The sequence below is a fragment of the Barbatula barbatula genome, assembly GCF_947034865.1.
Source record: "Barbatula barbatula genome assembly, chromosome: 7".
Taxonomy (NCBI): Eukaryota; Metazoa; Chordata; class Actinopteri; order Cypriniformes; family Nemacheilidae; genus Barbatula; species Barbatula barbatula.
Window position 1 is genome coordinate 13,921,413 of NC_136770.1, and position 22,592 is coordinate 13,944,004.

The following is a 22,592-nucleotide window of genomic DNA, read 5'->3' on the forward strand; positions in this document are numbered from 1 at the left end:
GCCCAATGTCTTACACGACAACACCAAATTAGTACATGAAGGTGTTAGTACGTGAGTGCAATGGCTTTGTTTACATTAACAGATAGTATAAGTATATACTTTTACATCAGCGATCTCCGTCAGTGAGGACACAATATATAGAATCATTTCAATGTAATAGGGAAAATATTTTAAAAGAATTCACAGTTTGATAAAGGAGTCACAGCCATATATCCAGGATATCAGTTAAAGGGATAGTTCGCCCAAGAAAGAAAATTCTGTCATCACTTACTCACTCTCTAGATGTTCCAAACCTGTATACATGTCTTTTTTGTTTGGTTGAATACAGGGAAATATATTTGCGCGAATGCTTGTAACCAAACAGTTCTTGGACCCCATTTACTACCATAGTAGGAAAAATTACAATTACAAAGTTACCCAGAACTGTTTTTGAAAAAATTCAGAAAAAAATTAAGTAACTTTCCCCACTATGGTAGTTAATGAAGTTCTGTTTGGTTATAAGCATTCTTACAAATATCTTTCTTTGTGTTCATCAGAACAAAGAAATGTATTCAGATTTGGAACAATTTGAAGGTGAGAAAAAGATGACAACATATTTTCGGGGGTAAACTATGCCTTTAATGTGTATATAGAGACAACTAGTGGCTCGACAGTGAACTACTACACTGATCTTTAAAGGGATAGTTCGCCACAAACAAGATAATCAAAAGATAAAAAAGTACTACAATAGTCTAATGTGTGTTCTATATTCAATACTCTTAATCTGTTTGAAGAAAATGGGTTTATATTCTAAAAAAACTTGAGATAAATCTTGAATCACTGACGATGTCTTTTATTGTGCAGAACCTTCAGTGTTTTTTAAACCAAAATTGAACCATTCTTAGTCAAACAGGTAAACAGGTGCCAGTCTGCCTCTGCTACATCTCCACAAACGACGAACCGAATGTCGTCTAACATTCACACACATTTTAACACAATGGTTACCAGTGACTGACGTCACCAATAAAAACGAAGAATTAACAAGATGTAAAATATAAAAATACGACAGTTACTATACCACTACAATGTAAAAGACAAGACCATAGAGCTGAGCAAATTGGTCAGATTTTCAACACTGGTTATGATGCGTGCAAATCTGGGAGGTTGATGTGAATCTTTTGTCAGTAATACTGCATGTTGGACTACTGCATATTTGTGCATTCACATGTGTGATGATGTAAACAGCAGGTAATATTAAAGCACAAGTGTATGTGTTGATTTTGATATTTGCCGTGATTTCGTCACTTTTTTGAACCCATACCTACTATTATTTGTAGTCTGGATAAACAAAAGACATACAAAAGAACGTTTGGAAAACTATAGAGGGCATGCACACGCACAAGTCCAGCCTCGGCTGACTCTTACATCAACGTATCAGAACGTCCATAATCAGAAAGAGAAATAAACAAAACGAACATGTATAATATGATAACAGCATTCATAATAGTGTAAAGAATGTATAAAAATACAAAAATAGGACGGTTACAATATGAAGACATGAGACACATTAACCACAGCCTCAAATGTAACTTTAAACTCCCTTCTTAGTACTGAACAGGTAGTTGCCACTAATAAAAAAAAATAATTCTCTGGGTTTGGCCTGATACTAAAACACTCAAACAACAATTGAATTTAAGAATGAATGCTGTATACTGAAAAATGAGATGTGATCTTCCTGAAAAAAAATAGAATCATATTGAAATGATATATTTGACCTTTTTATCTTTTTCAAAAAATGACACACCTATCCAGGCTTTTGCTGTCCCGGTAAGGAACCCTTAGGATTCTCCTTCCATCAGAAAATCATACGCTCCCATAATGAAGTATTCTCATAAGCACAGCAATGAGATGGAGAACAACACTACTTTCACCTGTTCAAAATGTAAAGCAACACTATATGATATATTGTGCATCCAAACTGCACACATACCCAAAAAATAACATGCAAACATCAATTATTGATGACATGATATACAGTACGCTGTCAAAGACTCTTCATACAAAGTAAACAGATTTAATACTAACTCGTCCTCTTTTCCTCATGCTAAAATCTAGTTGTACGTACAAAACAGGCCAAACCGCTGAAGCTTTCACATTTTCCCATGAGCAAAACCGACATTCACACGTACACGTACAAAGTAAAAATTACAAAGTCAAGTTTCTCTTCGGACTTTCCAAATCGAGTGCTTCTATGAAAACAAATACAAAGATTTAGTGATAAAGAACACTGATAAAACAAACCATTAAGTCAAGGCTAATTTGACTTGATGCTTCAACCCTCCAATAAGACTAGAGAAACATTCGAAAAGTGCAATTTCTCATTTTCTTTTTTCGTTGGAGTCTTAAGTACCTACATCAAGGTGCTGAGGATCACAGGTACCCTTCACTGGATCCTGTAGTTTGGCTGAAGGTCTGATGACATTATTGAAAAAATTGACATTTATAGCCTTTTTAGGGCTGAACTTTGTTTCTGGTACTTGAATGCAGGCTGTTTGAGGATCAGGAGTGCTTTTGTTGGATTTTAACTGGAACTTTTCCTGATGTCCAGACCAAAGGTCGTCTTTTTCATTTTTATTCTTTTTGACAGTTTTAAGGTTATCTGGGTTTAGCTTTAGCATTTTTCTTCAAATCCTGTCAAGTTCAAGATGCTGGCAAAATTCACGTATATAATTTTCTCTCAAAAATGATGAAAGTGACAAAAACTAAGAAGATATCGCTTCCTTTATCACTCTCGCGGGCTTTCTATCTCATCTCCTTTTGATAGTTGACAATCTCTCTTTACTGTGTTGGGGCCACAGGGGCATTTGGATAGAGAGAATCTCCGGGTAGTTGAGGGCTGGAGTCTAAAGGAAAGAAACAGAGGAAAAATTAGTTTTTGCACCAGAATGTGCGATGAGGTCACGGATATTAATGATCAAATATAATGTATAACCTAATTCTCAATAAGTCAATAAACAGTCCTATGGAAATGAAAATATCAGCAGTTAATTATTTTATTATATTTTGAATTATTGGATTATATATTTATCTACCAAATATAGATATTTATCTATATACCTATAAATTATATATTTATCAAAAAATGACCTAAAATACAAAATCTGACCATCCGTTACCAATTATAAATCTGTTTCATTAAGCCTTTATGGTGTGTGTTTGTCATTACCATGTACTCCTCCGGCCTGTGCATTGGTGGGAGGGGAGCTGTGAGAGGCCGGCGGAGGTGGAGCATCATTGTGGGCATTGGTGGAGCTCTGTGTCGGGGGTTGGGCAGAGACGCTCGGGACAGGCTGGTGGGATGCAGATGGAGCCACTACAGATGGAGCAACTGGCTGATTGCCAGGCTGGTTACTGTGATGCTGGTGTTGGATCTGCTGGAAGTGCTGCTGTCGGGCTCTCATCTCCGCGTACTTCAGCTGCTCCATATGAAAGGACTGACGATCAGCAAGAAGCTGCTGCCTCTGATACTCCAACTATGCACAAAATACATGCATAAGCATTTCTGGTTAAACCGTATGAAGAATTGGATAGAAAAGAATTTTGAGTTTTAGTCTGACTAATCTGAAAACCTTTTTTGGACAAAACTCATTATTGGAGATTAACTTTCATTAACGTTTGCATAGTTTACTTTCATTTCGTTTGCTTCACATGTTCCATGGGTCAAATAAAATCAAACAAGTTTAAAAGGCATTAGTGAGTGAATTATTTATGGAACAGATCTACTAACATCTAACCTTAAGGCTACTATATGTAAGCACTCGACTGCGCTTACCGCTTCTCTCTCTCTGTCCATGATGGTCTCCAACTCCTCAAAGTGTCTAAGTTTGATCTCCAGTTTCTTCATCTGGGTCTCCACCAGCAGAGCCACCAATGACTTGATCTTCCTCTCCTCCACTGCAGCCAAGTGCTGAAAAGAAATCAAAACCATGTTCAGAATTTCATTTGTAGAATCTTTGTTCGCCCGCTGTGATGTCACTCGCTCACTCACTTTGGCTTTCACGGCGGCAGCAGCCAGTGCAGAAGCGGCAGCGGTGGCCAGGTTTCCTTCTCCTACATCCCTCTCCACCTTGGCTTTCTTCTCTCCCTCGCTCTCTCTGTCCATCTGACCCTCCTCTGTTCCCTCCTTCTGTTCTTTCTCCTTCTCGCCATCCGCTGAAAAAGGGTTTGGGTAATCATGCATTTATAAACTATTTATAAAACAACACACTTACTTCAATCTCTAAAAACAAGTCATTTCGTTTATTTTGTTGCAATGAAAATATTTGAGTCTCAGTGTTTCACACCCATTTCTGTATCCGTCTTCTCTGTTTCTCTCTCTGTCTCCGCTTCTCTTGCTCTCTCTTCATCTTTCTTGCCGTTCTCTCCTTGTTTCTCCTCCTCCTCACCGACTCCATCTTTGCTCTCCTAAAATGTCATGATAGCGGGAATAACACACAACGATATTAGGAATATGTCAGAAATCCATCTTTAGTCTATTATTTCAAGCTGAAATCCTTGTTTTGAAGTTATCTTTATAAAGTTACCTTGTCCCTCTTATCCTGGTTGGATTGACCGTCACTGCTCTTGGTCTCCTCGCTGTTCTCCTCAGCTTAAAAACAAACTTGCACAGTTAGTTTCTTTCGCAATAGACTTCTAAATATGTTCATGAAAGTGACAGTAAGCATGTGGGTGTGTTACCGGGTTTGTCTGAATCCTCAAGGCCTGTTCCAGCGATGCCGCTACCCTCCAGGCCAAAAAGAGGGTCTGACCTGCCACTGGTTCGAGCCGCATCCTCCACCCGACGCACATGAGCCTCTACCAACGCAGCCGGCACCTCCTCTTTCATCCGAGAGAACTCCTCTAAAATAGAGAAGACCATCATGTTCACAGTATCTGCTGACACAACTGCTACTGAAATTTAGCGACATGAAAACATCTTGTTGTTACACTCTTACTAATTTGTATGTAGTATACGTATATACAGGATGATCTTTCATTACATAATGATCATTTTTATTGTTAAAAAGAAGTCAAAAGTCATATGGGTGACATTGAGGATAAAAATGACATTTTTGGTCGAATTATGAATAGTGTGAAATATTTTTTGCATTTAAAGGGATACTCCACCCAAAAATGAAAATTCTGTCATAATTTATGCACCCTCTAGTTGTTCCAATCATGTATCCATTTCTTTATTCGGTTTAACACAAAGAGAGATATTTTGGAATAATGTTAGCAACCAACAGTAATTCATAACAGAATTTTCATTTTTGGGTATCCCTTTGATACCATTGGACGGTGGAGAGCAGACAGGAAAGTGTTGGATATAGAGACAGGGGAGAGGGACCGGCGAATGACGCTTGAGACAGGAATCGTATTCGGGTCGGCAATATATGTCAGTGCACTACCCACAGGGCTATCGGCGGCGTCTTGAATAGTGTAATTTCTTACCAAGTGCAGATTTAGCTGCGGCAGATGCCACACGAGGGTCGACCACAGAGGCCAGGAACGCCACAGTGCTCATAACAGGGTTGCCAGCTTGACTGAACGGGATCGGCTGATAGGCTATCGGGCCTATGGAAGAGGAGCTATCCTCCAGGTAGGGGTCTTCAATAGGTAGACGTAAAAAGTGGAGGATGCACTCATCCTGTGTTCGGCTGCCTACATGCTCTGATACTTTATTCCAGTCGTCCTTGTACATCTCAAGACCCTAAGGAGGAAAACTATTGTGTGAGTATTAAAGAGCAGGACAATGAAAATCTGCTTATCAAAATCTAATTGAAATCTAGATATACATTTTAAACAACCAAATGTTATGAGGTGGAAAGAATAACATGTTGAATGTCACATTTTCTTCCTAATATGTCCTTTAGAAATATGTCAAATTATTCAGGTAACATTGATCGTCAGGTTTTGCAGGTTTATGCAATGATGGTATTAAAGCAAAAAATACAAAGAAAAACAAGAAATTGGAAAAGGTTTTTGATATTACATTAATTTTTCAATCCCACTTGTCACCTTATGCATTAGCAATATGATACTGATCATATAACAGCTAATGAAATATTTTGTATTTGGGAAATTCCATGCAAATGTCGTACTTAAGTTAAAAAAATCAAGCTTTTATCAAAGGTTTTCACCATGTTGATAGGTCAGATGTCAATATTTAGTGTTTAAAATACCTGTGTGAAGTCTTAAAGTTTTGTCATTTTCCCTCATAATTTCCCGCTATCCATCCCTTCTCCATTTGTTGGGTGTTTTTGCTTCTGGTTCGTAAATATGAATTCTCAGGAAATCAATCAAGTATGATGTCTCTCAAAAACGCCTCCTTTTTGTCACATCTTAAAGCATGAATTTTTCTCTTTCAATTTATTTGATATATTTTTTCTTCTTTTTAAAATGTTAAAACGTTTCTGATATCTGGACTCTTGCCATCGGGGGTTTAGTGAAATGTATACAGATGATTCAATATATTTATAATGAATACATTTTCTGTGAATTTATATTTCAAGTTTTGACTGAAAATGTCACATCCATAATGCCGAAATTGCCCACAAAACTAAAGAAAGTGAAGTAGAACCATTTATAATACTGTTCTACTGTACGTGTATACCGTACCTCCAGGAGTAGTAGTGTCTCCTGGTCCGTCCACTCCCGAGTGGCACTGGCAGCATTTTTATTCTGTGGAATGACAGAAAAAGATCCTCAATCTCTCTCTATCAAACAGCACAACTCTCCAATATTCATTCATATACTTCTTATTCTTTGTTATATAACAAAGGTGGCTCTTACTTTAGCCGGACCGGACTTCTTGCTGTACATATCTGTTCTCAGTCCAAAGTTCTGCAGGTCGGCCGGTTTGTCCTTCACTTTGTCTGGGAATGAGAGCATCTGCTGTGAGGTCGAAGTCTAGAGGAGCAAAGAAAAAATGATCAAGTCCATAATAAAGTGTTTTTATTTTGAAGTACTTTTGAACTGCACTAGCATCAAACTAGACAGTGTGTTTCCCTGTGGTTAGTTTGTCTCAAACTTAGTAAGTTGCCTACCTGAGTCGTTTTAGGTTGTAGTGGTACCAGACTCGACGGAGTGTCTGCAAGCACATGAAAGTGTGAGGTGGGTGGAGGTCCCATAGGAGTCGGTCGGCTCTCTGAATCCACCTGATAGTTAATCAATCCCCACTGTTCTAAAAACGCATGAACCCTGTTCACAGAAACATGTTTTCACAGTCAGTGTGCATCAAAACACAACAAATATATTAATACGGTATCCACAAAATAACATATCCGATCTGAAATTCTCTCTCCAGACCTCATAATGGCGCAGACATCTCCAGCCAGGTTCCTACGGCAAGCAGTGGAAGTCAAATACTCCTGCGGGTTCAGTCGATACGTGTCGATCATGAAGTTACGGTAAGCCAGATAACTGTAACGCAGCAGAAGTGTAAAGGGATGTAGCGGGTGGGTGAAGGATGAAGTTTGTGTATATTTACTAACAGAGATGGTGCACTTACATTTCAGGAGTCTTGGACTTGTTCTTCCCATTGAAAAACTCAGGCAGTGCTCTGCGCTCTATAGCATGAACGCTAAAAGAGACAAAGAGATATTCTTAGAAAAATGACATTTAGAGGGACAGTCCACCCAAAAACAAATCCGTCATTACATTCAATACCTGTATATCACTCTTTCTACTATACTATATGCTATACAGTATATCTGGGACCCATGTTGTTTGGTTACCAACATTGTTCAAAATATCTTGCTTTGTGTTCAGCAGAAAACTAACACAAAAGTAAATAATGAAAAAAAAATGTTGCTATATTTGCAATGAATCCTAGCGTGGCCTTTAGTCTCTAGTCTTCACCTGGAGTATTTTTATGTTGGATTTGACAAAGTTTGTCAGGTTAATGACATTAAATCTATAAAAAAAAAAAAAAAATATGCCACGTGGTCCCATGCATCTATTCTATAATAGCGCACAAAGAGAGCAGTGTGTATTTATACTACCTGTTATAATCAAACCAAGCAGCATAGCTGGGAATAATGATATGATGGGTTTGTTCAGTGACATTATCCTCATGGAGGTCCGAACCCTTCACCGGTTCTCCTTTCACACTAGGGGAACCTTCTTCTTCCTCCTAATAACACAAATACACATTGTTCAATTTTTGTTTAAGCAATAGTTCACCCCAAAATGAAAATTCTTTCATCTTTTACTCACTCCGAAGTAGTCTTTTTTTTGTTAACTACTCCATTTATAATATTGTTTTAAAAACTAGATCAGCAAATTAGAAGCATCTTTACTATTGATTTTAGAATTTTAGACCTCAAAGCAAACAGATACACAGAGGTAAAAGTGTTTTAGAATTTCACCCATACCTTTCCTATTGTTTCCATTGATTCATCCTCTTGCTCATCTGGGTGGGGATGCAAAAGAAAAGAAATTTAGCCTGAGTGTCAGGGGTGTTAGACACAAACTAACCCTCGGATACATACCCAAGTCTGTCATAGTTCCTCCTTTCACTGGAGTTGAATCTGAGTCCTTCTTAGTCACTACACACACATGCACATACAAATATCATAATTACACACAATCTAGGTTGCATTGTTAAAAAAAAATGTCAGATGTGCGTGAACGTACCTGTTTTAGGTAGTGTGGCTTCCTCCACTGCAGGTACAGGTGAAGGTTCATCTAGATCTTTTGTCAGATCTTCCTGTTCTTCCTCTCTCTGCCCTCGTTTGGATTTAGTGTATGGAGTAGTGGGCCTGGAACACACACAAAAAAACAGGGTCAGCAAAAAAACAGAGAATGTCAGCATGGACAGGATCTGTTACCAGGTTAGTTATTAAATATGACGACACATTTTAGCCATTTGTGCAGCATGAGTGTTCCTATCATTAACTACTGAAAGAATTATCACAATACTGAACATTTTCCCATAGTTTGAACAAAATAAATTCAAATAAAAAAATTGTCATTGTTATTTTACCATTAATATTCTGTTTTTTAAACAAAAAAATATTCCTGCACAAAAATATAAAAAATCCTGACTTCAACATTAATGACAGTAATAGAAATACCCTTTTTTCGTGTTTTTCTTCTTGCTCTCCTGTGGTGGAGGGGTTGGAGATGGGGAAGGGGAGCGTTTCCTCTTTTTGGCACTGCTGGGTTTTTTGTCCCTCCTTTCATCTGGCGCACTCACTTCGTCCGTGAGGGTCTTCGCTGAAATCCTCTTTCTCCTCGGCCCACTCTCTGCCGCCTCATAGTCTTCCTCATTCATCCACTCGTTAAACTGATCCAGGTCGAGAATCCACTTCGCATGAACCTACAAACACATGCAGGTACTTACAATCAGGACATGAACTACAAATTTCTGTCAACTATGTAACAAAACCATGTAGAGCGGTGATGTCGTCCATTAACATGATCAAGAATGAGAGAGCATGTGCGGGACAAACAAAAGAGACAAAGCAAAAGAGAGGTAAAGAACAAGAGACAGATGGAGAGAGGTGAGGGAGGGGGGTTCCTAACCTTCCTGGGTTTTTCAGCTGTGGGCGGATCCTCCACTGCAGCTTCCACCTCATTGGCTGAGATCCATGTGTCATAACTGCATCATAAACACAGTACATTAAGTGGCCAGCGGTCCCCAGAATGAACAGTGATTATTAAACATTACAAATAATCCTTTTTTTTAATGTAAAAATACACAAAGGTTTGTTTGTGTGTGCTCACCTGTCTGGCCAGTAACCCCAGTGCAGCAGCATCTGTTTGTCTCTTTTCATAACAGGACGGACCCACTCCTCTGAAAAACAATAACAAAGCAATCACAACATGACTAAACTACAAGTTTAGTCCCATTTTCCATTTGAAAAAAAGAAACTTATGCATATTTACTTAACCGTGTATGCGTTTTAAGATGTGTGAACATATGTGAATGTGTAAATATACTTGTTCAGTTCAAAAAATACTCAACAAAAGAACATACCATCCTCCAGACTAGCAGGAATAGGCACCACTACATGCGAACTGGACAGTTTATCCTCAGTCACAGACCCCTACACACACCAATGCACAAATCTTATCATACTAGGTAACATATTTGAAGCCTAATTTACCTAGAGACTAAATAGTATTTTATGTAGGGGTGGGCAATATACTGAATATTTTGTTTGCAATCACTAGCAATGATTTTGTTAATAAAATCTATAGCAAATTCAACTCCAAGTGTAAAGTTGTGGTAATTCCAACATTGTTTTTATTTGGTCAGTTATCTTTCCTACATTTTTTCTTCAATTGCATCAATTACATCAACTTTTATGAAGCTTAAATTTAATTTAGTGAATGCTTGACCTATGTGTTTCAACCAAGATCAATTGCCATTTTCACCAAGAATCAATTGCTGTTATTATTTAAAGCAATGATTTGTTTTTATGTTGCGGAAATACCTGGTGTCGTTTAATAATGTCCTTTAGTTTTCCCAGTAGCTTGGGCTCTATCTCTGAACTCAGGTAAATCACAGGTCGGCACAAACAGTTATTCTACACATGGAAAAAGCACATCCAGCATTATCCAATGTTTCATAACTCCTACATACACTACATACTCACAAATTGAATGGTTTCATGAGAGTAAATTACTTATTAAAAGTATTTATCTGACGGGGTGGCTCTGAATGTAATTATGCATTTGGTACACACCTGTACCAGAGATTTTTCTATGGTCATGAACATTTCAACATTGCGATCCATCCTTGAAGGGTTCTGAAAGTCAAATCTCCTCCTGAGAGAGACCAGAGTGTAACACAACTACAATTAGGACTCGCAAACATTTTTCACAAAACGTAAAAATGCCCCCAAACAGCTATTATATATGAAAGGAGGCCATAATTATTATTTAGCAGAAATAGCTATTTGTATATCAATGTTAAAGAACTTCAACAATACAGGTCTCATACACAGACTGTAAGTTCAGATACAGTAAAAGAAAAAAGTTATGTAAAATGAGCATAAGGACCAATTCACACCACAATGAAGGCGACTCACGACATCACAGCGTGTCAAGTGTCAAAGAACTCTAGTTCACATACTCCTCCTCCATTCCATAAGACAATTACATGTTATCTTAGGAGTTAATAAAGGCACATTAGGAATATTAATGGAAGAACATACTGTATTCATTTTAGATGTTCGTAAAACTCTTATATATTCTGTTCACCTATTTGAAGTATTGTCCTGTCTGAAGTACTGACACAAGTACTGACTTTTCATTGATACTATTAAGTTTTATTCTCGCAATATATCTAATTAATATAATTCATGATATACAGTAATATTAGTTGCAAATAAATAAAAAAACAGTATGTTGCAAATATACAGTTTCTGTTAAGAATATTATATTCTGTGTATCCGTAAAAAGTGTGTCTGAAAATATCTAGAAAAAACAAAGCACTATTATGATCACGCAATCAAAGAAAAATGAACAGTACAAAGAGGCAAAAGGTCAGAGAAGCTAAAGGGATTGTTCACCCAAAAATGAAAATTCAATCATTTACTCACCCTCATAGTATTCCAGACCTGTGTAAAGTTCTTTGTTCCGATGAACACAAAGGAAGATATTTGGATGAATGTCAGTCACCAAACAGATCTCATCCCCCATTGACTCCCATAGTATTTATTTTTCCTACTATGGTAGTAAATGGGGTTGAGATCTTTTTGGTTACTGACACTTTTTCCAATTTATTCCTTTGTGTATGCATGTTTGGAACAATCTGAGGATGAGTAAATGATGACAGAATTTTCATTTTGGGGTGAACTATCCCCTCAAAACACTAACATGGACTCTTGCTGATATAAGAGAAACTGTTAAAAGTTCACTAAACAGTATATACTACTTATTATATATCTGAAGGAAAGGTAAGATGCTACTATTGAACACAATGCACTTTGCTGAATGCCATGTTATAAAACATGCAACATTTCCTAGAGGAGATAGGATTTCAGACATAGATGACTTCTCATTTTCAGATAGATAAATCATGAATTTTTAAGGGATGAAAAAATAACATCTTTTAAAATACTGTGTTTAGCAACTAAAAAGGCATAACATTTAAATACTCGTAAACAAGAAATAATTTCTTATCTTGATGAGATCTGATCTTGAACCGAGTTAACATTTTGTGTAATTTCTTTATTTGCATGTGTCACATTTATAGATATGAAAAAAACTAAAAACATACAATTCTGAGGGGCTGAATACTTTGAGAAGACATGTGTGTAGTGAAAGAAACAACGAAAGGGAAGGAGAGATTACCATCCTTGATCGCTCTTGAACTTGTAGGCAGCAGCCAGAATATTACACAGAGCGCCTCCAGATTTGAAATCCAGAAAACATTTAATCTAAGATTAAGAGATGACACATTTTTGTACAATGGTGCTTTGGTGATATGACAATTTATGTATTTTGTTTGGATAACTTTTTCAATACTCATGAAATAATGTTCTAATTTATAAGTACCGGTAGTTTAGTGAGGGGTGGGTTGCTGACGTGCCGGCCAAACACTTCCTCCTGAAACTGAAGCAGCTGAACCACCAGACTCGACAGAGACTTATTGGTGGGGGGCTCTGCTTGAATATACTGCAGACGAAACGAAATCAAATTGTTACGAAGACATTTTAAATGGGAAATACATACAGTAAATATATATACAGGTGTAGCCAGGCAGACTTGGCCATCTTATAATGATCTACATTAAATGTTAACCCAGTTGGGTTGGCCAGTTAAGAGAAATCTTGTTTATTTAACACGTCGAATACAATCTAAATATTTAATTTTGTATCAAGTGGTCTGTCAGTTTTCTTCCACAAATTGCAGATCATACATAGATCTGTATCTGTATCTTTTGACTCATATGAAATATTTTTATTTTTTGAAGGAAATTATAATTTACTGCTATACAAAGTTTTAAATCTTACCATTATTAAGTAAAACATGTTATTACTTGGGCAATATTTAAGATCTTATACTCTGGGAAAGCTCAGTCAGAAGCATTCGAATGGATTTTAAGTCCCCCTGTGGTGAAAATCAAGTTGTGTCTATGTGCTGTTTTTAATATGATTTAAGATAAACCTTCTGCAAAAATCCTCTTTTAGTATTTTCTTCCTAAAAATTATTATCACAGGAAACACTGTGCTACTATTCTATTTTAATGCTTAAAAGTTAGTTTTAATGATAAAATATAATGCAATGTGTCTTGTATGTCTCTGGTAGTGCATTGGGCTCTTTGGGTGGGATGTTTTATCACAAATACTGGAATAAGGTTTAAATACATTTTGTAATGGTTTTAATGGTAATAATCTGTTGGCTTATTACAGTATATTAGCAATGGAAACCTTTAAAATGTTTGTCTTTTTCCAGAATAGAGATCAAACAAACAAACAGTTCTTATAGTTACCCTGTTCATTGTGGTATCTACAAAGACTTTAATTCTCAAACTCATTTAAAGACATCAACTAATGCCAATTACCGCGTACAATTGTGAGTAAATAACCACGTGTTAACACATAACTGCTGATTCATTTGCAGCCCTTAAAAAGTACATTTTATTTGAGCTTCATTATACGATGAGATTTTTCAAAGGCAGGGGATGACCTTAATATTTCATCATCAATATAAATGACAATGACAAATGAATTGATACACTTCTGAATAGGTCTAATACATGTGTTGTGATAGCGGGAAATTAGACTTTTACTCTTAACCACCACATTGTTTCATTGTGTCCTGAAGGCATTTCTAATGTTAAAATGATGCAAAATTCTTAGCGGACTGTGAAATGATCATCTTCGGTAACACATTGCTAGTGTACATATAACAACCGCGAGACGTAACGGTCTGCACATCTGGATTCGAGCACTAACGCTGGACGCGAGCTGCCAATGCCGCAGCCTCGTTATGTGAGGTGGCCTTTCCCTTGATAAAAGAGAACAGCTCACCAAGGCCATTCATAAAAACCTACCAGACACGGTAAAACGCTATAATACGACATAAAAACGGTATCAGATATTGAGGATAATTCAAATTCTTGGATGTTTCTTAAGAGCTTTATCAAGACGCACATCAGCATCTTCTATTGTTCGAGACGCGTCAGACTGATTTTGAAACAGCTGGATTTCTCTCCATCTCCTTTCCTGCCCTCCCCTCTCCTTTTTGCCAACCCGCCTGAAGCCCCATGCCCTTTCCTGCACAAATACCCAAATGACCGTTCGTGCTGGTTAAAAAAAACGGATGGTACCTTTTTATAATTCTTGCCCAGCCAAACCCGGACATTGTCGAACTGCGAGACGGTATCAGACGCTTCGAAATATTTTACATTCGGGCCGCCGTCTTTCTTCCGTACCGCCATCTTTGTCTGCGCGAAAGTTTGACCACTCATCGCCCCCTGGTGTTCATTCTTTGTCGCTAGAAAAGTCGAAAGGATTAGACTTGTTGGTTGGTTGTGATGTGAAACTACTTCATTCGGGATCATGGTGCAAGTTTTTGCGTGTGATATGTCTGGGAAAACTAGAGCCAAAATGGCGGTCAAAGAGGCGCTGGAACTTTTCTGTATAGACCCCGTCCATCTATAAAAAATCTCATCACCCAATCGCTGAATCACGATTTGAGTCTAGTACACGGGTTTTTGACAGATGGATTACATTAGGATTGTTTTACCACAAATACCATGGTTAAAACGCGAGATTTAATTCGTGGTTACTGGTTTTAAACAAATGGTTAGGCCTACTATATAAACCATTAATCCGCAATGGATTAAATAACAACACTAGTCCTCGCACTTGGAAGAAATTGGCTCTTTAGGACATGGTTAGATCGCCTTCTCTCTGCCACGTTTCAGTAAACTGTAAGCAATTTTGTAACGACTATTTATGATGAGAAGTAAATATGTAACACTGTACGATTCGTGGTGTTTTGATGACGGATACAATTTCACGTACGGTTTCAAACTTTTCAAAGCCAAGTTCATCAAATGGCAATACTGTTCTCTCTGTACATCAGTGAGCTCGCGCTGCCGCCCCTCCCCCACCTCACAGAGACAGACGAGTTTAAGGCCACTCATTATAATCAAATTATCATCTTATATTGAAGTCTTGTTTTTTCTTTAATCATTATTATATATATTTTTTTACAATATAAGAACTTATATTTAGTTTATTAACTAAAAACGTCTTAAAGTATTACAAATCAAGCTGTCACATGAAGTTTTAGAGATGATTTAAAAGAGTTTATTGTAAAGCAGTCAGTCTGCTGTAGTGAAGTTAGAAGAGTTTGTGCCTCCCTTCCCCCACATGAGTGAGCTGATGGAGGGTTACCTTTTATGGGATGAATTTCGACTCAAAATGATTAACAAGTGCACGCACAGTCATCGTGAACGTGATACACGTTTCATTTGTATTTTACGATTCACAAACAAATGCCTTATGATTTGATTCTGTGAAATTTAGATTTGAATAAACACGAAGCGATTTGTACAAATAGAGGCAGATTTGTGATTGCAATGTTTTATTTTGTGTTCATGTATATTGATTTTGCGCATACCAATGAGAAGTTGTGCATTTGTGGATCCTGTGACACGCGTTCATACATCCTGTTCGGTTCATTTGGATTTTGAGACTTTACGCGGTTTTGCATTGGACAATCCACACACACGCAACTGCAGATCCATGCGCAACCGTGCAGAAAATAAGAACTACCACTAGATGGCAGGCTTACGGAAACCATAGGTGCTGGTCATATCATTAGAATATCATCAAAAAGTTGATGCATTTCACTATTTCCATTAAAAAAAGTGAAACTTGTAAATTATATGAATTCATTACACGCAGACTGATATATTTCAAATGTTTATTTATTTTAACTGTGATGATTATAACTGACAACTAATTAAAATACCAAATTGATAAGGCGTTTTAATCTCAAAGACAAAGCACTTTCTCATAAAGTTAATAGATGCAGTTATTACAGTTACAGTGCAGTAGATGAGTTAATGCAGTTATTAAAATTACAGTGTGTGCAAAACCGCATAAAGAAAGTCTCAAAATCCAAATGAACCGAACAGGATGTATGAACGCGTGTCACAGGATCCACAAATGCACAACTTCTCATTGGTATGCGCAAAATCAATATACATGAACACAAAATAAAACATTGCAATCACAAATCTGCCTCTATTTGTACAAATCGCTTCGTGTTTATTCAAATCTAAATTTCACAGAATCAAATCATAAGGCATTTGTTTGTGAATCGTAAAATACAAAGGAAACGTGTGTGATGAATGGGGCACCTGAGGTATGAGTGATGGACACGCCCTTTAATTTGAAAGAATGGACGTGGTTAATTAAATGAGTGGTTACAGCTGATTGGAGAGGAGAGGATCATTATTTAAGCATGGCTTGAGTTCTACTCGAGAGGATTTTTTGGGTCGAGCTCTCACCTGTGGGGAAACGTTAAAACGGCCGCTCGAGGTAACTAGTATCTCCGGCGGTGAAGACAGACAGTTAGTGGGGGGCTTCCTGTAGATAGTGAGGTGTACGACTTGGAGTTAGGAGAGCTGCTGACCAAGGTATCCGAATACTCGTGTCAGACTGTAGAGGGTGATCCTGCCGGTCGAAGGACGATACCGTAAAGTCCTTGGATATCCTCTGTGTTGAACGGAAGGCGTCTACCTGTGAACTCTTCATTGGATTAACGGATCTCTTGTGTACCCCCTGTGCCTGCCTGGTGTGCGGCTGTTCTGACTGTGGACTAACCTCGCCTGTGCCCGAGAAAAGGGGGGTAACGTGTTTTAAATGCTGAGCAATACTATTTATATTTAATAAAGAATTGTTTGTAAACTGCCATCCGAGTGTGTTGATCTCTACCTTCCTATAATTCGTGCGGTTGTTACACTGGTGGCAGCGGTGGGATTTTATCCCTAACGTAAATAAAACAGCCGGACGATGGAGGGTAGAGATGGGCACCGGGATGTGTCAGGGGCAGTAGCTACCCCATCTAGCTCAGCAAATGTGACTGCACCTTCGGTTTTGACCACAGCTACATCATCAAACGTGTCTATGGCACGTCCGGTATTTATGCCGGAGACTTTCACCGGTACGGGTAGAGAATGGTCTGATTGGAAAGAACAGTTTGAGATGGCGGCTGTGGTGAATAATTGGAATGACGGAATGAAATTGAAATTTATGGCACTTTTATTATCCGGGCGAGCTAGAGATATTTATAGTGGCCTTTCGGTAGAGTCCAAACGCAGTTATGTTCTGTTAAAAGACGCTTTAGGCAAATGTTTTGAACCATGCGAAACCGCAGAATGGAATCGTGTTAGTTTCTCGTCACGTAAACGCTTGCCAAACGAAACTTTACGTGAGTTTGGTAATGCGCTGCGGAGGTTGGTGACGAAAGCGTACTCTTCTGTAGGTGCCGACACACAGGACTTATTGGCTAGAGATCATTTTATTGCACATGTGGGAAACGGGGAGACTCGTATTCGATTACGCAGTATTAAACCTATCACTTTGGAAGAAGCAATAAATATTGCAAGCGAATTCGAACTTATTCAGGGGTTAGAACAATGTGCGATCACCCCGGATGCTCGAGTGCGTGGGTTACATATTTCGGCGGCAGAAAGTAAGGTAGATGCGCTGACGGAGGTGGTGGATACACTTCGTAATGAGGTGCAGACATTACAAAAATCTGTACAACAACTTTGTGAGACAGTTCCCACATTATTAAGAAATAACATGATCGAACCGTCAACTGTTAGTGGGGTAGGGAAAAGGCAGTCGCAATTTTTAGGAGGCGGTTGTTGGGAATGTGGATGTAATCGGCATATTAGGAGAGATTGTCCTTATGTACAGGGAAACGGGAGGGGGCAGGCATCATAGGCCGAGTGCCTGCCCCAATGCAAGATCATTTTTTTCAGCTGGCCTCACCGGTCCAAGGCATACCGGGGATTTACCTTGCGGCTAAATTAGGTGGGTGTGACGTCAAGCTTTTAGTTGATACAGGTGCACAAGTCTCAATAATACCGAAACAGAGATGGCTTACTATTACGAATGGTGGGGCTTACCTTGAACAGCATGAGGGTGTGGTTAGAGTGGCCAATGGGGGGAGGATGCCAATTTTGGGCCGCTGGCAAACTGTATGCCAATTTGATTCTCTAACTGTCATCGCAGAGTTTCTTGTGGCAGATCTTGAGCCTCAGGAAATTCTTCTTGGCTCTGACTTTTTGCTAAAATACGGTGTTATTATTAACCTCGACCAAAAGAGCTGTCGGTTAATGGGCAAACAGATTGCCCTCTTGGTAGGCAATAATAATGGTATGCAGTCCTGGGATGTGATTGTGCACGCGGATACATCAGTTCCACCTCGTAGTGAAGTTTTGATTACAGGGGCGGTGGAGGGGGTGTCTGATAGTTTGCAGGGCATGTTAGAACCGTCTTCCTCCCTTTATAACCACTGCGACCTTTTGGTGGCAAGGGTAGTGTGTCGGGTGGAGCAGGGTATTCTGCCCATTCGCGTAATTAATGTCACTGATGACACCCATCTCTTAAAACGTGGGATGAAAGTGGGCAAGTTATTTTTTGATGTAGTGGTGGAGGGAGAAGACGTGGCTATAGGTAATAAGCCTACATTCTCTGTGGACGCGCTTATAGATCGGCTAAATTTGCATGGAAAGGGCTTTGGGCAGACTGAAACGCGTGCAGTGCGTGAGTTATTGTACAAGAATTTGTCCGTTTTTAGTATGAATGAGGGAGATTTGGGGCGGACAAAATTAATAACGCATCAGATCGAGACGGGGGAGGCGAAGCCTATTAAATTACCCCCGCGGCGTGTTCCTCTTCATTTGCAAGAAGAAGTGGCTGAGCATATTAAGGATATGCAGGCAAATGGAATTGTACAGCCGTCGTGTAGCCCGTGGGGCGCGCCTGTGGTCCCTGTTCGAAAGAAAGACGGGACCCTTCGATTTTGTGTGGATTATAGGCGGTTAAACGATGTAACACGGAAAGATGCGTATCCCTTACCGCGTATTGATGATGCGTTGGACAGCCTTGCCCATGCTCAGTGGTTTTCCACTCTTGACCTGGCCAGTGGATACTGGCAGGTCGAAGTGGATGCCAGAGATAAACATAAGACTGCTTTTATAACACGACAAGGGCTGTTTGAATTTAATGTTTTAAGTTTCGGTTTATGCAACGCTCCGAGCACATTCCAGCGTCTTATGGATTTAGTGTTAGCTGATTTACAGTGGACTACTTGCCTTGTTTATTTAGATGATATTATTGTTTTTGGGAGAACATTTGGGGAACATCTACAACGGTTGGATGAGGTCCTTGGGAAATTACGTCAAGCGAACCTGAAAGTTAAACCATCTAAATGTGCATTGTTTGCCACTCAGGTCCGTTATTTGGGACACGTTATATCGGCCGAGGGAATACGAGCAGACCCAGTTAAAATTGATGCGGTTAGACAATGGCCGATACCAAAGAACCAAACTGAAGTTCGAAGTTTTGTGGGGTTGGCATCTTATTATCGCCGGTTTATTGAGGGGTTCGCTGAAATTGCGCGACCATTACATCGTCTCACAGAGAAAGGTCGGAAATTCAAATGGGATGATGAGTGCCAGCGGGCATTTTTACAGCTTAAAACAGCGCTGGTGACAACTCCAGTTCTGGCGTATCCTGACCCGCACAATTCATTCATTTTAGACACGGATGCGAGTGATGTGGGCATTGGTGCGGTGTTGTCCCAAGAGGTGGATGGCTTGGAGCGGGTTGTGGCATACGCTAGTCGAGCTTTAACGAAACCAGAACGTAGATATGCCACCACGAAAAAGGAGCTACTAAGTCTGGTAGTATTTACTAAATACTTCAAGCATTATTTACTGGGTAAAGAGTTTATATTGCGTACTGACCATAGTTCCTTAAGGTGGCTCCATAATTTTCAGGGGCTGGAAGGACAGCTGGCTAGATGGGTTGAACAATTGGCCAGTTTCCAATATAAAATTGTGCACCGCCCTGGAAAAAAACATGTTAATGCAGATGCACTTTCACGCTTGCCATCATTTGGCGACAAGTGTGAAGAGTTTTCAGATTCACCATTGGAGGTTAGTGCTTCGGTTTGCGCGGTATGTGAAACGCCTCCTTCAGGGGAGATTGAGGATGAATTGGTGGAGGCGCAGAAGAAGGATGGTGTTTTACAGATTGTGAAACAGTTATGGTTGCGGGGTGAGGAAGGGCGTACTGAGGCACAGACTAAAGTGGAAGTGAGAGGGTTTTTGCCCGTGTGGGATCAGTTGGAGTTTGAGCGAGGGCGGTTAGTGCGTAAACCGCCTCTAAATACAGATGCTGCATTAAAAATTCAGGTGGTCCTTCCGAAGGTGATGGTTCCAGAGGTTTTGAAAATGTTACATAATTCTTCTACGGGTGGCCATTTAGGGGTGCAAAAATTACAGGCGAAAGTGAAAGACCGGTTCTATTGGCCCGGGTGGTTTGAGGATGTAAAGAGGTGGTGTAGGGAATGTACGGAGTGTGCTTCTCGTAAATCTCCAGCACTGAACGTTCGTGCCCCTTTGCAGCCCTCTTTTGTTGCTCGACCTTTTGAACGTGTAGGGGTAGACATCTTGGGCCCCTTGCCTGTAACTGCAGAGAAGAATAAGTATATTCTAGTGATCGGGGATTATTTCTCGAAGTGGACAGAAGCGATTGCGCTTCCAAATCAAGAAGCCTCATCCATAGCTAAAGTTTTGGTGCAAGAGTGGGTGTGTAGATTTGGGGCCCCACGCAGCATTCACTCGGATCAAGGGCGGAACTTTGAATCAAAGCTATTTACAGAGTTGTGTGGCTTGCTACAGATGCATAAAACAAGAACTACAGCATATCATCCACAGTCGAACGGGATGGTGGAGAGGTTTAATCGTACCTTACTTTCCATGCTGTCTTTGTTTGTGGATAGTAATCAGCAGAATTGGGACATGCTTCTGCCATATGTTATGATGGCTTATCGGAGTAGTTCACATGCTACCACAGGTTTTTCACCATATAAAGTTCTGTTTGGACGAGAGATTGTTTTGCCGGTGGATGTTGTGTTGGGAGTGGGGGAGACGGAACGGTTTGAGTCTGCTAATGATTATGTGACGAAAGTAGCTGAAAGTTTGTCTACGGTAGTGGAGGCTGTGAAAGCTCATCAACTGAAAGCATCAGGGAGGCAGAAACGAATTTTTGATGTAAAAGTTTCCCATCAGTTTTACACCGTAGGGGAATTGGTCTGGGTGAAAAATAAGGCACGTAAGCGGGGGCTGTGTCCAAAGTTACAAAGACATTTTGTGGGGCCGTTCGTTGTTACTGAGCGGGTTACAGAGGTTTTGTATCGAATTGCCCCTAAAGAAAAAGGGCTGGAGCGAGTTGTGCATTTTAATCGTCTTAAGCCATATGTGGTCAATCTATTTGCAGGAAGACCGGAATTGCAGAGTGCTGAGAGGGATCGAATGCTGCTGGCTGGTTCTGCACTGCCTCCTGACCCTACACTGCTGGCTGATTCTGCACTGCCTCCTGACCCTATACTGCTGGCTGATTCTGCACTGCCTCCTGACCCTACACTGCTGGCGGATTCTGCACTGCCTCCTGACCCTATACTGCTGGCTGATTCTGCACTGCCTCCTGACCCTACGCTGTTGGCTAATTCTGCACGGCATCTTGACCCTGCGCTTCGGCCTGGTTTTGCGCTGGATGTGGCGATGCCTGCTGTTTCCACCCGGTGGCCTGCCCCTACAGGGGATATGGCTGGAGGCCTTGTTGGTGACAGTTCTAGTGGGGTTGAACCTATTGAACATGTACTCAGTGAGTTGGGGCCTGACTCTGGGATAAATCACGGATTTGCAGAAGGACGTTCTTCGCGGACCAGGAGGGTACCGGCCCGATTGTTAGACTATGATTTATCTGCCTGACTCGAGGACGAGTCCCTTTCATCTGGGGGGGGGGTAGTGTGATGAATGGGGCACCTGAGGTATGAGTGATGGACACGCCCTTTAATTTGAAAGAATGGACGTGGTTAATTAAATGAGTGGTTACAGCTGATTGGAGAGGAGAGGATCATTATTTAAGCATGGCTTGAGTTCTACTCGAGAGGATTTTTTGGGTCGAGCTCTCACCTGTGGGGAAACGTTAAAACGGCCGCTCGAGGTAACTAGTATCTCCGGCGGTGAAGACAGACAGTTAGTGGGGGGCTTCCTGTAGATAGTGAGGTGTACGACTTGGAGTTAGGAGAGCTGCTGACCAAGGTATCCGAATACTCGTGTCAGACTGTAGAGGGTGATCCTGCCGGTCGAAGGACGATACCGTAAAGTCCTTGGATATCCTCTGTGTTGAACGGAAGGCGTCTACCTGTGAACTCTTCATTGGATTAACGGATCTCTTGTGTACCCCCTGTGCCTGCCTGGTGTGCGGCTGTTCTGACTGTGGACTAACCTCGCCTGTGCCCGAGAAAAGGGGGGTAACGTGTTTTAAATGCTGAGCAATACTATTTATATTTAA

General features: G+C 40.0%; 1 protein-coding gene across 1 annotated transcript; it reads right to left on the reverse strand.

Moving 5' to 3' along the window:
- Positions 1-816: 816 nt before the first annotated feature.
- On the reverse strand, positions 817-14,434 carry smarcc2 (SWI/SNF related BAF chromatin remodeling complex subunit C2). The gene is made up of 26 exons (XM_079460694.1): positions 14,306-14,434; positions 12,529-12,648; positions 12,325-12,410; positions 10,713-10,794; positions 10,461-10,553; positions 10,001-10,070; positions 9,748-9,817; positions 9,547-9,622; positions 9,096-9,340; positions 8,656-8,780; positions 8,511-8,567; positions 8,394-8,431; positions 8,022-8,152; positions 7,529-7,600; positions 7,327-7,440; positions 7,065-7,218; positions 6,811-6,927; positions 6,637-6,699; positions 5,470-5,728; positions 4,717-4,878; positions 4,563-4,627; positions 4,323-4,443; positions 4,028-4,191; positions 3,812-3,946; positions 3,206-3,512; positions 817-2,882 (listed from the first exon to the last, which is right to left on the reverse strand). The coding sequence occupies exons 1-26, from the start codon at positions 14,414-14,416 to the stop codon at positions 2,818-2,820; spliced, it is 3,102 nt and encodes a 1,033-aa protein (XP_079316820.1). The 5' UTR covers positions 14,417-14,434; the 3' UTR covers positions 817-2,817.
- Positions 14,435-22,592: the final 8,158 nt, after the last annotated feature.

Coding starts and splice junctions, on each gene's coding strand:
- smarcc2 (XM_079460694.1), bottom strand. CDS start 14,416: ATGGCGGTACGGAAGAAAGACGGCGGCCCGAATGTAAAATATTTCGAA. Junction 9,623..9,747: donor TGGGGTTACTGGCCAGACAG/GTGAGCACACAC, acceptor TTTATGATGCAG/TTATGACACATGGATCTCAG. Junction 2,883..3,205: donor ACAGGCCGGAGGAGTACATG/GTAATGACAAAC, acceptor TCTTTCCTTTAG/ACTCCAGCCCTCAACTACCC.